The 15,966-nt window shown below is 35.1% G+C and overlaps 1 protein-coding gene across 2 annotated transcripts; it reads right to left on the bottom strand.

Moving 5' to 3' along the window:
• Positions 1 to 887: 887 nt before the first annotated feature.
• Positions 888 to 14,561, bottom strand: LOC306904515 (adhesion G protein-coupled receptor F4-like). 2 transcript variants are annotated; one of them, XM_079474491.1, is made up of 21 exons: positions 14,422 to 14,527; positions 13,372 to 13,434; positions 12,954 to 13,052; positions 12,491 to 12,600; positions 12,002 to 12,056; positions 11,628 to 11,774; positions 11,352 to 11,519; positions 10,937 to 10,966; positions 9,413 to 9,510; positions 9,074 to 9,141; positions 8,844 to 8,980; positions 8,540 to 8,722; positions 8,083 to 8,283; positions 7,844 to 7,993; positions 7,410 to 7,585; positions 7,147 to 7,323; positions 5,624 to 6,994; positions 4,320 to 4,361; positions 3,779 to 3,838; positions 3,606 to 3,666; positions 888 to 3,496 (listed from the first exon to the last, which is right to left on the bottom strand). In XM_079474491.1, the coding sequence occupies exons 3-21, from the start codon at positions 12,964 to 12,966 to the stop codon at positions 3,429 to 3,431; spliced, it is 3,315 nt and encodes a 1,104-aa protein (XP_079330617.1). In that variant the 5' UTR covers positions 12,967 to 13,052; positions 13,372 to 13,434; positions 14,422 to 14,527; the 3' UTR covers positions 888 to 3,428. The 2 variants fall into 2 exon arrangements, with proteins under 2 accessions (XP_079330617.1, XP_079330618.1); XM_079474492.1 differs by lacking the exon at positions 13,372 to 13,434 and having other exon boundaries at positions 14,422 to 14,561.
• Between the last annotated feature and the right edge of the window lie 1,405 nt (positions 14,562 to 15,966).

Genomic DNA, 15,966 nt, shown 5'->3' with positions numbered 1-15,966 from the left:
GTGCATTTCTTAAAATATACACAATATTTCCTAGGGCCCCGCCTCCGACAAACCACGTCAAGCGTTTAATCATCATTGGCAGCGTGTCAGCAGCCAGGAGCGTGTCTTGCTGGGAACTGATAGAGTCCCCCCTTCACCCTTCAAATATTCAAATTGTCTCTAGTTTGAACATATTTATAAAAGATCTATACACCAGTACGATTATTTCCAAAAACATGCAACGCGTGTGGGGGGCGGAACTAATGCACGTGCGCACACATTGCCAAGAAAACATCAGTTTCACGTACCGTGTGGGGTTTATGTCCAGAATCTTTTAGCGCTGGGACCGCCACTCCATCTATCAGTTTCAAACGATCTCCAAATCCAGCGTTACATCCACCGTTTATATAACATTCATCACCCAAATGCACCCAAACACCACAGCTGAACTTCGCAAACAACTCTCTCTCTCTCTCTCTCTCTTGCACACAAGTGAAAGTGACTTGTGAGCATGCTGCTTCTCCTGGTCTCCATGATCAATGCGTTGGCATGCTTTCCTGGTAGAATTGTCCTCTATGGGACTAAGAAAAGCTGTTACTTAGTGATTTTTCATGTTCGAAAAAACTTTCTACTTTACTGTTTGATATTGCGGTGCATCGCGAATCTTTGACATCTGTCACAATTTATTTGCTAATATTTAATGACACGCTTTGAAATGAAGCAAAGCATTTCCATAGCCATACTGTTTAAAAGCTAACAAGTCAGATCCATCTCTATAGCCTCATTCACTTTACAGTCATTAAGTCTATACAGTCTATATCATTGCGTTTATTCTTCATATAAAATAAGGTTTATAGCAAGTATTGTCACGTGTAGCGTGTTTAGAGAAGCGCACGACACCGGAGTTCAATCCAAAGGTTATCTTTTAGTAGATCCACAGAAAAACACATTAACATAAACAATATCAGACAACGAACCAGGGAACAGATTGAGTATATATAGTCCATGGGTGAAGAGTCTGATGATGGGCAGGTGTGGGGATTACAGACACGAAGCGTGCGGCAGCATGGAAGTCCATGAGGAAACACGGGAGAGACGGAGGGAAACCGTGACACCAAGATGGCAGTGACAAACTCACTGACTTCTGTCTTTTTTCGGTCATTTGGGGTCACCGGTTATAGCGTAGTACACCACTTTTTTGGTTAGGACTACACCACTTGGTAAGAGTAGTGACAATAACTGCATGTAAAGATCCAAATCAAACTGCATTTGTAATACTTTTGCACATTTACACATTAAAACACATCAAAATAAATTGTAATTGAAATAAATTATTTGTGACCAACAATCCTAAAATCAATCAAATAAAAATTAATCCTAATCAAAACTTTATAAAATGTACAGTTGACAGAGAGTGTGCCTGCATGAAGTGTATGTTCACGTTAAGATTCTTGTATTGCACAATGCAGGTCATCCATATTAAATAATTTATCCCTTAGTTCAAAAATACTTACAGTATAAATCTTTTTTTATTTCCTTACTTCTTTATTCTCCAAACTTTTTAAAGACATTAGTAAGGTTAAGACTTGCAGTATTTAAACCCTTTCATAGAAAAATATTTTAGCAGTGACACCAAACAACTCTGTGTCACACAAGGTCACCTACAGTAAATAGGAGAGTCATAAAAGTAAACAAAACAAATCAAAAGATAAATAAAATGACTAAAGTATTGACAAAAGATCAAAAACGCCAACAGCGCTTTCTTGCAACTCAACTATCCAGTTCAGTTTATACTGTAGATTCAGTCTATTGTTGTTCATCAATCTCTTCTCTAATGTCAAACAATGAAACAATAAACAGCTATGTTCAGTATGTCTTAAAACAAAAACATAATAACATCTTTCACACCACATCAACTGATCAGATAGCTGAATGTTACCTCTAGTGACTGTGGTTTCAAAATAACCTACAGTATCTACATCACTGACTCGAAAAACTGGTCACAGCAGTTGGAGGGAAAGATGAGTATACAGGTAAATAAAACAATGACCCAGTTTTCATTCTGCTCTGTCCTTCAATGAAAACTGCAAGCCTTCCCAAGTGCACAAGTCATGTGGATCACTTTAATAATGATTTTTTTCAAAAAAGAAAGCCACATCAAAAAGAAAAAAGGATATTAATTCATTAAAACTCACTGTGTAAGACTGACTCTGGCTGAGCACTCAGCGATACCGACGCCTGTACCTGGATTTTTTTAAATGTTTTGGTGAGGTGGCAATTTTCCAAGCACAACACAATGAAACGAATTGAATAAATGAATAACTTCCTTATCACAAACAACTCCACCTTAAACACATTATGAATAAACACGTAATTTATGTGCTTTCCGCAAACTTTCAAAGCACATATTTCAGTCAATTCTGTCAGGTATGTCACATGATGTATCGGTCTTTGATATCGATGTATCTTTACAAGTACGAGTATATAAGTGTGGTATCGGGCCCGAAAGCGATACCGGCATACCTATTATTTATTAATGTCAATAAATATACAGTGCATGTCAAAAGCACAACAGTTCTTGACTAACATACATCTAGTATATTTTCAGATGTGAGCAAAAAACCTGAAGCAAGACTTTTCTCATTATCGTCTAACAGTTCCAGTGCATCAAGTTCCTTATGAATTATTCGTTGATGCTTCAGCAGACATCTTCATTAACAATAATTGATTCTGCTTTGAGCACACTGTAAGTAAACTAAACATTCTGTTACTGTTTCTGTGAGAGATGATCTGATGTTCTGAGATAAGTACTGGAAAATTATTACATGAAATAGATTTTGTTTTATTATATACTGGGACACTGGACCACAAAAACCAGTCTTAACTTGCATGAAGATATTTATTATTTTACCTTGCTATCCCGCTATCATCCCTTTAAATATCTTCCCTTATTTCTCCCGTATTTATAATATTTCTATAAAAAAACACTGGGCGCAAAACAGTAAGCGGAAATCCCGCCCTGCAGCTAATTTCATTGGTTAGGCTTACAATGACGGGTAGGTTTAGGATCAGTGTTTGGTGTTGGCAATCAGTACTGTGATTCAAATGACCAATAACATCTTTAGAATCGGCTGCAGGGTGGGATTTTCCCGTGAAGTAGTTTGGGGAAAAATGTTATATTTGTTGGTTATAAAATTTCCCTTATTTTCAAATCTCAATATTGACAGATATAACCAAATTATTGATTAATAAATTTGTCTTTTATTCAAAAAATCATTAGGATTTTAGGTAAAGATCATGATCCATTAAGAGCGCAGCTATTTATGGGTGATTAATCGCACAAAAAGGTTTATCTATTGACAGCCCTAATATATACAGAACAGAACATGTGGATAACACACAGATGACAGCAGAGGAAATGCCTGTAATTCAGCAGTTTCTAATGAAGTTTATGTCCCTGAGCCACTGAAGTGGTTTGTGGATGTAGTTGTGCTGGGAGTAAACACGTTGTACACATCTGAAAAGAGTTGTATGTTACTCGATATCAGTTTTATTTTCTTTACATGTACAGCAGGATGATATAGACCCATAAATTCAAGATCATTCAGATCTGATTATTTACTTACTTCTCCTCCACTTCCTTTGCCAGAAACCTAGTTGACTTGAAGACGTTCCTGCACTAGTGCTCTGTAATTTATAAAAATGTACATGTAAAATCAACATGGCCAGATGATTATGGAAGAAGACAATATTTAGGACTAATGTTATGCAAGTGTTCTTAGATATGCATTGTTTTTACCCTGGTACGTGTGGAACTAATGTTCTTTAATGACAGCTCTCTTGATAGATACTCACGAACCTGCGAGCAAAAAGAAAATAATCATACTGAAACTAAAATAACATAAGTAGCATTTATTTTTACATATCATATATAATAAATGTCATATTTTTAACTCGTTATTATTTAAAAGAGTTAGGGGTGGTTTCCTGGACAGGCTTAAACCTAGCCCCAGACTAACCTAAATGTTAGTGGTGTTTAGATTGAAAACAACTTGCACTAACAAATCTTAACATATATCAATGTGATTGTTTTGTCTCAAGATGTACACCAATAATGTTTTTTGTAAAGTATGCTTTTAAAACGACAAAAATTTAAATAATTTAACCAATGTCTAGCTTTAACTAATCCCTGTCTGGGAAACCGCCAATAAGTGTAAAATAAACCTATTTTCCTGGTTATAATAGATTTTTATAGGACAAAAAATATGATTTTGTACACTAACTAAAATCAGAATCACAAGTGTAAAGACACACAAAGAATAGACAGATTCATCTCATACCTTGTTGTCTAAAATAACTCCAAACACCAACACAAAGAACCCCTGGTGTCAAAGTAAATGAGGGAAAACAAGGTTATGTTAATATTAATTAGTGCTGTCAATCGATAAAAAATTATCTGATCAATCACACATTTTAATGTGATTAATCATTAACAAACATCAATGTTTCAAAATATTATTTTACATTCTAATAATTTCACATTTAATCTCCAGATTTCTTTAACAACATCCTTTTTTGAATGGAAGCCAACATTCTGATATTAGTACTGCAACTGCAAAATAAATTGTTTATCTTTATTTTAACATTAATTATAGTCGTTCAACATTGAAGTACGGAATAATTGAGAGCTGTCATGTCTAACAGGTAGGAATTATACAGAAGTTGAATTAAGTTTTCAAACACTTTACAGTCTTTAATGCTAAATTCTAAATTAAATAAAGAATTAAAGCTGTTAAAAACAATGAATTCCTCTTTTCTTTTGTTCTTAGATTAACATTAAGGACAGGCAGAAGCCCTTTCCCATTTTCACAACTCTGTATTCACTTAGAATTTTATTTAACATGTTGTCTTACGAAAATGCAAGACTAAACAGGCTTTCTGACATAATCTTGTGTGGTTTTGTTCATTCAAGCACGAAAGAGAACTTAATTCTGGTCTGCTACAAGAGATTCACTGATGCAACCTTAGCCTGTGACTGTATACACCAGACCTGACTGTTGTTGTGCCGTGTCCCACAGCTATAGGCTCTCTATCTCTACTGAACGCATCAAAGCAAAGTTTCAAATCGTGCTTAAGTGGTTTAAAAACCATTACATGAATAAGAATATATATAATAATATATATTAGATAGATATAAAAGTACCTGTGAACTGGAAGTTGCGATAGTTTTTAAGGTTTTTTACGAATTTCAGAGTGAAATGGAATTTCTAATCAGATAATAGTGTGCGTGGCTTTTGTCTTTCTCTGCGATTTGATGTATAAAACAGTAGTTGTATTTTGAAAAGAAACTGGCATCAGACTAACAGTTGATGGTGAGGCGTTAACAGACGCTCCGCCCAAGCCATCTAACATACGTCATTTAATGGTCATTACAGGAAGGAAGTGCATTTTCAGATTTTAAGGAAAGAGTATGAGGGCACACGAAATTAAAAAAAGAATGACCCAAATTGATGAACTATTTACAATAAACGGGACTTAAATTATAAAAAAATTATTAGCATTAAATTGGTTTGCCAATGCACAACTGAATAAAAAAACGTATGCATAAATAACATTTTGAAGACAAAATAACAGAAAGTGGTACCTGCAGTGAGTTGAGGAGTGCAAACACCACATGAATGCCAAAGGCAGGGAACACCATGGTTCCAATCCCAAATCCCCATGTTAGACCAAAGATAGGAGTCAGGAAAGCCACACATTTGGCAATGACCAGAAAAACATGTTTCTCATCTGGTTGAGTTGTAGTTCCATGTCCTCTCCTTAATATCTTATACACAACTACAAAAACAACCACAAGGTTAAAGGCGACGATAGCCAGAGCCGGAATCACAAATGCCAGCAGAGCCTTAGACTGTTTCCAATTCAGCCAACATGCATTTTCTTTTGAAACATAGTTTTCAGCTCCAGCTGTGGATGCAACAGTTATAACTGCTATGAGCAAAGGTGCACCATAACCAACTGTGAAGGCAATGACCATCATTTCAGTTCTAGACAATTGACCAAAGATGATGACAGTGCTGTAAAGAAGCAAAAGTGCTGAAACAAACATCCAAAAGAAAACAGACAGATAAAAAAAGTGCATGAAGAACACCACTGGACTGCAGGGACCCACTGGGATCATCAGCTCTAGTTTTGCGTATGGATTTGAGATTGCAGCTCCAATGATGAAACAGATGTTTGCAATCACCAGAGACACAGCGATGTTGACTATTGAGACATGACGGATGTATGACGTGTCATTTCGTGTCACTGACTTCCATACAATCATCTCAATGATGAGGCACAGAATCAAGCTGGCCAATGAAATAGCAACACCGATGTGTGTTATATAGGCTAAGGCTGTGCTTTCTACAGGGTTTTGGGTTGCAAATGGTGACATCAGGATGGAAAAAGAGGTTGTGTGGTCGCATTCACATGTAACCTTGTCTGTTTTATTCCCTAAGATCTTGACTTTACATCCAGTTGTATCCCATCGGTCAAGAGAAAAGTTCCAAAAGACACACCGAGGATTTCCCAGTGATGTATCCGCAATGTCGAAAGCGAACGTAATGTTGTTAATTGTTTTACTGACCTTAACCACAACCACGTCTCCATTAATGCGGTTTTGTGATGTCCTGTTGTCATTATTAGGAGTATTACGAGTAGGTAGAACATTGTTAAGATTTGACAAGAATATAACAGTTATGAAGGTCGTTTCTGAAATATTTGGTATCACAATCTGAGTCGTTGAGTTTGGAAGTTGAGATGTTTGGTTGAATGAGTTTTTTATTGTAGTTCTATTCAACTGAATAGATGAGAGATTAATTGCAAACTCATCTGAGAGTCGATCACTTATATTCTCAATAGATTGCAGAAGTTTAACGCTGGTGTTTCCTGTCGTGCTTTTATTGTTCAAATTTTTCCAGGTTTCACTGGAATTATCTGACACGATGACGTCCACTGTGTTTAAAAAACTCTGGAAACGTAATACATTTTTTTTAATATAATGACCAGTAATATGATTTTAATTATTATATATAATTATCTACCTAATTAAGTATAAATCCAAATGTGCCATATTTTAATGTACTAAACACATAAACATAAACAAATATAACAGTACTTTACCTCCATAACAGGTTTATTGTGCGTTATGTTTATGTTTTTTGACAAATCAGCAATCTTGGAGAGGATCTTAACAATTGTTTTGACAGTCGCAGCAGATTGGGTTACACTTGCATTATTCTGCTCAACAGCACTACTGAGGTTTCCCATAAACTCTGGAATAGCAGTCACAGCTAAGCCCTACAATACAAAGCACAACAATTCTGATTATTACAAACATTTCAATCAGACAGTTGATTTGTTTTACAAATAAATGAATAGATTACCTCCACTTTGCTTTCAAGATCTTTTATAACTTTGAGCACACAGTCATCCTGTTCTATTGTCCAACCGTTTGATTTGCATGTATACGTTATGCTTCCTTCCTTGCCATTCTCACACAGTCCTTTAGTCTTATCATTTGTTTTTCCATATCCAAGTGTGTCATCTTTACAGGTAAAATCTGGTGTTTGTAAATATTTTATTAGGTGCCACAAACATCGGAGCACATCTTTTTCTGCATGTGTTATTCACAGTAACATAATATATGATATAGTTGTGCAATTTCTAAAAATATTTACACACAAGATGACTTGGTGTCTGTTACACTGCAGTGGTGATTATTATTTGCGAGTTCTTTACACATTTGAATCAAGTTAAACTCAACCATCTAAAGAACTTGCTGCTGCAGTATATTACGAATGAGAAACTGAAGACTTACCGTCTGTGCTCGTCTTAACCGTGACATTGCTCATGCTATAACTGAAATTGTGTAGTTGTGGTAAACCTTTGATTCGACAGGTAAAGATTTCTTCCTTACAATCTTGCTTTGGCAATATATGGTTTACTGTGATAGAGTCTGACCCGATATCTGATTAAAAACAGTGAAATAAAATTTTTGTCAATAATAAGAATGTGGATTTTCTCATTGTTAATAATCATTGATACATTATGTATAACCTGATGGTTGCACTTTGCCATTCAGGACCCACTCAACACTGTAGCCTGCATTGATATGGCATGTTAACTTAACAGTTTTTCCATCACATGGAAAAACACGATTATCGTCACCCACACTGATACTGGGTTCTTGTTCGATGCTAATATCTTGCCACTGGATGTAAGGTATTGAATCGGTTTGCACGATGCATGAGTATCTGCCTACACGTGGGGAAAAACAGACAACACTGTTATGGAATGTAGGGCATTGTTGTATATGCAAGGAACTGCATGCATAATAAAAAAACATACTTTATATAACTTCAGACATCTGCCAAATGCATGAATTAAAATGTAAAATCTGCAGGAATTTCATTTTGATATTGGATATTTATAAAATGTAACTAAACGAATACAATCTACAGCTATGTATAGGCAAAGTAAAATAAAATAGCACAAATACACTCCTGTGATTTACCGTTGTCGCTGTAGGCAGCACTGTTCACAGTAAGTGTGTCACCTGCGATGGTATATTTTGTGCTGTCTGGCACTTTTTCATTCACTTTCCATGTTATTTTTCTGTTAACAGACTGTGGACATTTCAGCTCCATCTTTTGCTGAGGATAGAATTTATCTGATGTACTGATCAGGGGCTTTTGATCTGAAAATAAAAACATATGTCTAATATCACAAACACACAGTACACCAGCGACATAACACATACAGTCAGAACTAAGAGATGTGAAAGTTTTAACTTTGTGATAAACATTCTCTACACTCACCAGACTGAGCAAAATCATTGGCCTCTACAGGGATTTCTTTACTCGAGAGAATGTTGGAAAGATTTGTGTTTGCTGAGGTAAAATTCAGATCGCTGTTGGTTACATTAATAGTGTAGTCTGCTATAGTGCTACCAGGTCTATGGAGAAAAACACAAATCACACAAGTCGCAGAACAAAACAAAATGTTTCTAAAACAATAATATTTTTTTTAACTATTATTGTGACCATACCTGAAGCCAGTGACTTTTACTGAACCGGTTTCGTAGTGTTGTAGCAAACTTCTGTAACTTTGTTCGACCTGTAAATGTACACACATATATTATAATTATAAGGGCTGTAGCGACAGTGCAGTGCGACATATATTATGTGTTGGATATGCAAAAAATCAGTCTGTGCGAGGAATAAATTGACCCCTGTTAAAGTGTCATAATGAGACATAGAGATCAAACATAGAAAAATGAGGAAATATGTCAGGAACACAGTAAGTCCCACCAAACGTGACATAAGGCATTGCCTGATATCCTTCAGAAACATTCAGAATTATTTTATAGGAAATATGAAATACTCACTGCATCCTGGATTTCTTTGGCAAAATTTTTGTATTTTTGTTCATCAGGTTTGGCGAGAATGATATCGAAAGATTTATTAATTGTCATTGACATTTTAACTGTAAAGAAAAATTTTAATTACATGTGTATGTGTATCGACATGTGTATTGATAAAAACAATTTTTTCAAATGAATAGTGATCATGGCACATAATATTCTTGTTAATTCTTGTTTTTAAGAGCTTTAAAGCTATTCTCTGGCAAAAACACAATTATAGTCTCCCATGCGCCTCTGGATGACCGCTAGTCGTAAGGCGTACACAATATATTGACCGTTTTCTGTTTACTATCATGTGTCATGCACGTCCATGATAACCTAAGTCGTAAGATGAATGCAAACACACCAGGGTTAGATTGAATCAAGCTGAGACACCAAACCAACACTTTGAGGGTTCGTCGGGAACAATAACACTCGCATACACACACATTGAGACAGCAAATACTACAGTGTTTCCTCTACATTCTTGGTTGTTTAGCAACGGTAAAAACCAGGAGAGTGCAAGCTCCAGTTTTATACAAGTATACACAAAATATGATGGACATTTTGCCGCAATGCCGTCTAGCAATAGCAGTGACGTAAATGAAAAGGACTGACATGATTTCAACAGCAGCTGATTGGACAGATGTGACCTAAATGTCACATCTATCCAATCACCGGCTTATTTTTTGTTATATTTTTAATGGGCCAATGAGGGTCTATTTTTAGTTGCGTTGCAGTTAATTCAAATAAAAAAACTGGTTGGGCCTCTAGGCTGCAGCCTAGGCAAGCCTGTGCATTAATCCGCACCTGAACGCAAGCGTAACATGCTCAATAAAGTGATGAATAAAGTCGTTATTTTTGTTTGTGCACAAAATGTATCATTGTCATTTTATACAGGCTTAACCATTGGAGGGACATGCCCTGAATCCCAGTCAGCGTACTATTTGTCCTAAACAGTATTCGAAAGTAGAATTAATATGTGCCTAATCGTAGTATGTTGAAAACAGTATGCCAAAGATTCCCGGATGGTCTATACTACTCCCGCTAGAAATTTGAAGTGCAGAACGATGTATACTTAAACGTCTGATAATACCCACAACTCACCGCGAGTAGACAGAGTTTAGTGCACTCACTTAAGTGATGCTTCACTGAATTAATAAATCTAACTATAAAAAAACATCACACGAGAATGAATAAATAAGAAGGGCTGTATATTGATGACTTTAAGAATCAGGTAGGTCAACAGGTGCCAACAGCAGCCACTTCCGCTTTAGCACAGTATGTCCCAGTGCGTGCATACTGTTTTGCTGCACACTGAAATGTATATACTTGTCTATTAAGAACACACAGATGTGAACCAGAGGCCTCCCATGCGTTATTGATGTGGCATTTATCTGAACTTTCATTAGATATTCATTTTGAACTTTACAATTTTAACACTGCTTTTATTTTGCAGGGAGTTTACTACAATCATATAACTGCAGAGGTCTAGCAAATGTGACGTACCTGCTTGTGGTGGAGTGCAGTCTGTCATATCTTCAGGGAGAAGATGAAAATATATTAGAAACAAACAGAATGCAGTACAGTATATGCATGTTGCATTGTTAAGAAATTATACATAAAGCAGCTGGTGAACCGTCATTTGTTGTTGTGGCAGTAGATATTTAACATCCTCGATAGGGTAATGTTTTAAACTCATCCGAAAATAGTATGAACTAGTTTTTAAATAAATAAAAAAACTTTCAGCAGTGTGAGGGGATAACAGTGTTCCTCAGCTAATTTAATTGATGTTTATGTGAGGCAGATCTTGAAGGCATCAGGTAAAGAAAAACATCTTGACAATTGACAACTGACAATTCACCAGAAATGCCTGAACTGGCATTTAACTTATTGAAAATAATGAGAATATTTTTTCTTTTACTTGGAATCTTGCTGGTTGGCTGACAGTACTGTCCATTATGATGAGTGTTGATGCAGGTGCATGTGTCACTATTTGCGCTACAGCTCCCATGTGTGCTACACATGTCACAAGGCCAGACATACTTATCCTCACACGAGCACTGGTAACCAGTGTCAATAAAGTTGCACACTTAAAAAGAAACGTACAGTTCAACATATAAGTTGAAGATCTGTGTTGTTAGACTGTAAAGTAATGACTGTTGTTTTTGTGGTCAGAAGTTGATGTGAAATGATTTACCTGTCGAGAAGGTTGTGTTTAATGTCACATTGACATTGTTAACTATAAATTTTTGCTGAAGGTTCTTCAGATAACTTTTTAAGTCATTGATCATAGAGATGTTTGTGGCATTTATCTCAATTTCAACCTCAAAGTCTGTGTACAAAGCTGTAAAAGCACCAACATGTTAAACATTGTAAGCTTAATGTTGTAATGTATAAAAAAGGTAAAGTGATGTAAACTGAAGCACAAAATAAGTACACGTTATTAGCAATACATATTATGGAAAAGGGATCTGTTTTTTCTGCATTTGCTGTTTGAAAACTCAAAAAATACTATACTATACTATAATTTGAACAATGTGTACAAGACATAGCATGAATCATGAATTAGACCTTCACGCTTTTGTCTTATGTGATGCTGTAGTTCATCTGCATAGCTGTTGCTGATCTGAAATTATTAAATTATTATATTTTATCAAAGAACAAATCTTCATTTAAAGCTCATCACATGAAATAACAGTGTTCAAGGGATAGTTCACCTGAAAATGTTGTCATCATACTATATGTACACCCTCTAGTTACAACCAACCTGTATACATGTATTTGTTGTGATGAACAGAAACGAAGATAATGACTGTTTGTTGCTAAGCCTTTTTGGGTCACCACTGACTCGCATTGTAGTCATTACTATCCGATTCATTAGAATGTTTTCTTTGTGTTCAACACAACAAATAAATGTGTACAGGTTTGAAACAACTGTAGGGTGAGAAAACGATGACAAAATTTCATTTTTGGGCGACTAACAGTATATCTTTAATAAACTAGGCAGATCAATTGTATACATGCATACACAAATACAATAGCAGAAGAAATAAAGTTCACCTGTAAAGATGTGCTCGTTTTTGGGAAATTACTTGAAGGCATGTCAAATATATAGAAAAGCAGGACAGCTATGGTAAGTCCAAGAAGGCACTTTAAACTTTGCTCAGTATCTGAAAAGTTAAGAAGATAGATAGTCTATAAGATAGTCTTTTAAAAAAGAACTTGGTCCAGAATCCAAACAAAAGCACAAGAAAAATGGATTGCATGTTTGCATTGGTTAAGGTTCTGTAAAGTGTTCTTTCACAGCAGGATAACTTTTAGTCAACCTTTCTTAGAAGAAGCATTTCTTTCTTACAATACATTTTAAGACTTCATGTTGAATATCTAACTCCTTGAATTCAAATCCTTGAGCTATACTTTAGTGTCATTTCCAAACTGTCAATTTCAAGTCTGGCAAAACTTGTTGTAATTCAAAAGAGTCAAAAACATGACTTAACAAGATGTTGGGTGCAGTTTATCTTACTTTCAATGGCCATGTTTCTCGTTGAAGTATTCAAAGCGCGTATGCTTTTTCAGAACAAGCGACCTGTTTGGCTCATGAATGTGTGGCTTCCTGTTACATCTGTTAAAAATAAATAAAATATTTTAGCAAATGTGTTATTAACAACATTTTAGGGCATTGTGGGATTATGGAATGATCAGGAAAAATATTAAACTTGGAGCCACAATGGTAATTAGATTTTGCTTTGAATACGTTCAACTTTGATATAACTTTGGGTATCATCATAACATATACACTGTGTGTCTGACTCTGAGATGAAATGAATATACTTAACATAAATGACTTAAGGGTAAACAAGTAAAACCCATGCAACTGCGAACAAAGCAAAAGCAATATCACATCAGAAGTACTTGCTCACTTGCTTAAATAACGTGTGTACCTGTTTCTATGTGACACGTTCATTTAGGAAATCAATATCCTTCTTGTATCGCCTCAAAGTTTGCTGTGATAGAATGATACAAACGGTTAAGCTCCCCAGTTCTCTTAGAATGTCTCTGATAAAACCATTCGACTGTGCAAAGATATTTAATGTAGATATAAATCAATGAATATAACATTGACAACACAACTTTATCACTATTGTATAGCTTTTATACTTTTTTTATACTTTACACAACTTTTAGTACATACAGATGTGAACAGAAAATAAGTGATCAGTCTAAATCTCTGGACAATGTTTGCAATCTTCTGTGCGGAAAATAAAACTACTGTTTTTGAACAGACATTGCATGAAAAAAAACATATAAGTCCTTCTTTGTTAAAGCAATTGTAATGAATGAATAAGAGATTTGGCAATACATGACTCTCTGTATGGTTTGCGATACAATATTTTCTTATGAAATGTTTTTTGAAAATAAATTATTAAAATATATGTAATGCAATTACATTCCTGTTTTTAACAAATAATTTGTTAATATAACATAAATATATTGTGAGTAAAATAAAAGAATTTTGGTTGTTAAGATTTAAAAAAAATTAGTATTTTTAATTGAACAAATTATTCAGTAAATCCCACTATTGTTATTGTGTTAAACCCATTTATATTGGTCAAATTAAGTTTACTTGTTTATTTTGTGTTGAGACTACATAAATCTTTTTTGAAGATAAATATCATTGGCAGTTGATCTGTAGTATCCAGCATGCTTTGTATCTGACTGCATTAGGAGATTAATTTTCGGGATTAACCGTCGTTGTAATTTTTTTCATGTTTTTTGTTGATTTTACCTTTGAGATACCTTTGTGCGGTGCTTGTGCCTAGTCTGAGGGAGGCACGATATTAGTCATGACTTCTTCACTTATTGAGCAGCACCTATACTAATGCCAGTACGTTTGGTTTACTTTGATGAACATTTACTTAACATTTAAACATTTGAGGAGTTTATTTAGTAAATTCTTCAACTAATCTTTTTCATTGTAAGCATCTACTTACCTAACCTTTGTAAATCCACACTGAGGTTAGTTTGTTCGTATGCTGAGTGTCTAAGAATTGTCTGTTCCACCCATAATGTGTCTTTAGTCAGTGGGACTTGTACTAAATAGTCTGTGTTTCTCTTTGCTCTTTTCGTTCTCGTGTTCGAAGCTATTTGGCAGAGCAACATATTTCCTTGTGCATACGTATACAGTCTTTGTTAACATAAGAGAAAAGGAATGCTCTTTGACTATAATAATAAAAAACATTCTCCATATGTTATGTATGACTCACCAATTACTTGAATCACAGTGAACATTTAATAGTTAAAATTAATTATAACTAGTTAATTTATATTTGCACATTACGACATGGTCATAACGTGTGGATTCACAGTCTGGGCTTAAATGAAACGTTTAGACCTTAATCTTTATTACTCAAACACATTTTTAAAAAAATTCTTTCAGTAACACGTTAAGTACCAATTACTTACACCTGAACTGTAGATATATAAATTAAAATCATCTGGATTCATAAAAAACATGACTGTAGTGTCAAGTAAGGCCTTTATTTGAAACTCTGTCTGCGCAACTGCTCGTATGTGATATAAGTAAATATTTAAAAAGAGATTTCACAACTCACACAGTAGTGACACCTGATGAGGACACAAGCACAACAGTAAGCAATACAAATTAAAGAGGAACAAAAACGGCCAAAAGGAATGCCAAACATGACTCAAATTCCTAGCATAATTCAACTCCCCAGTTCAGTTTCATTTTTTTTGTTCATAGATCTCCTGTAAACACGTATGTAACAACAACATTTCAGAAATCAACTGATCAATAGTAAATATAAAATGTATATAAAGTCACATTAACAGTCGTGTAGACACACACAATACCAGAAAAATAAGCAATAAATACAAGCTATTATGTTGTTTCAGTGTTGGCACACAAGTAATGATTTTTGTTAGACGTGTTTGTAAGAACCAGTTATTTAAGAGTCCCTCAAGTCCCTTTACATAGAATTCGCCATGTTTCCACAGCAGCCCTAAACGGACAAACTGCTACGAGTGAGTTTCGTAAATATGTGTCATTATGGTGGCTTCTGTGTCAGCCACCATAATGCTTCAAAGGGGAGATGGGAGCGGTGGACTGAGCAATTCGAACCTCATTGCTAGATGCCACCAACATCTATACACTGGATCTTTAATACTAGTGGCATTATTGTTCTATAACACTGAAGTCTTATAATAAATCAGTGAGCAACCTTATAGTGAATATGTGATGCAAAGTATAATAGACAATCAAAACAAACATTGACAGGGTGATCAAAACCCTGACATCATCCTGGGGGAATTTATTTACCTTTAATGACCGACTGGTGTTGGCTTTCCTGGATTTGAGATTGCACTTCCAATGATGAACCAGATATCAGCAATCAGCAGAGACACAGCGCTGTTGACTATTGAGACATGGTGCATGTATGACGTGTTATTTCTTGTCACTGAGTTTCATACAATCGTCTCAATAATAAATCACAAAATCCAGCAGGCCATTGAAATAG

This window comes from Barbatula barbatula, assembly GCF_947034865.1.
Source record: "Barbatula barbatula genome assembly, chromosome: 15".
NCBI classification, from domain to species: Eukaryota; Metazoa; Chordata; class Actinopteri; order Cypriniformes; family Nemacheilidae; genus Barbatula; species Barbatula barbatula.
The sequence above is the reverse complement of the archived record's forward strand: the minus strand, read 5'-3'. Positions and strand labels throughout refer to the sequence as shown.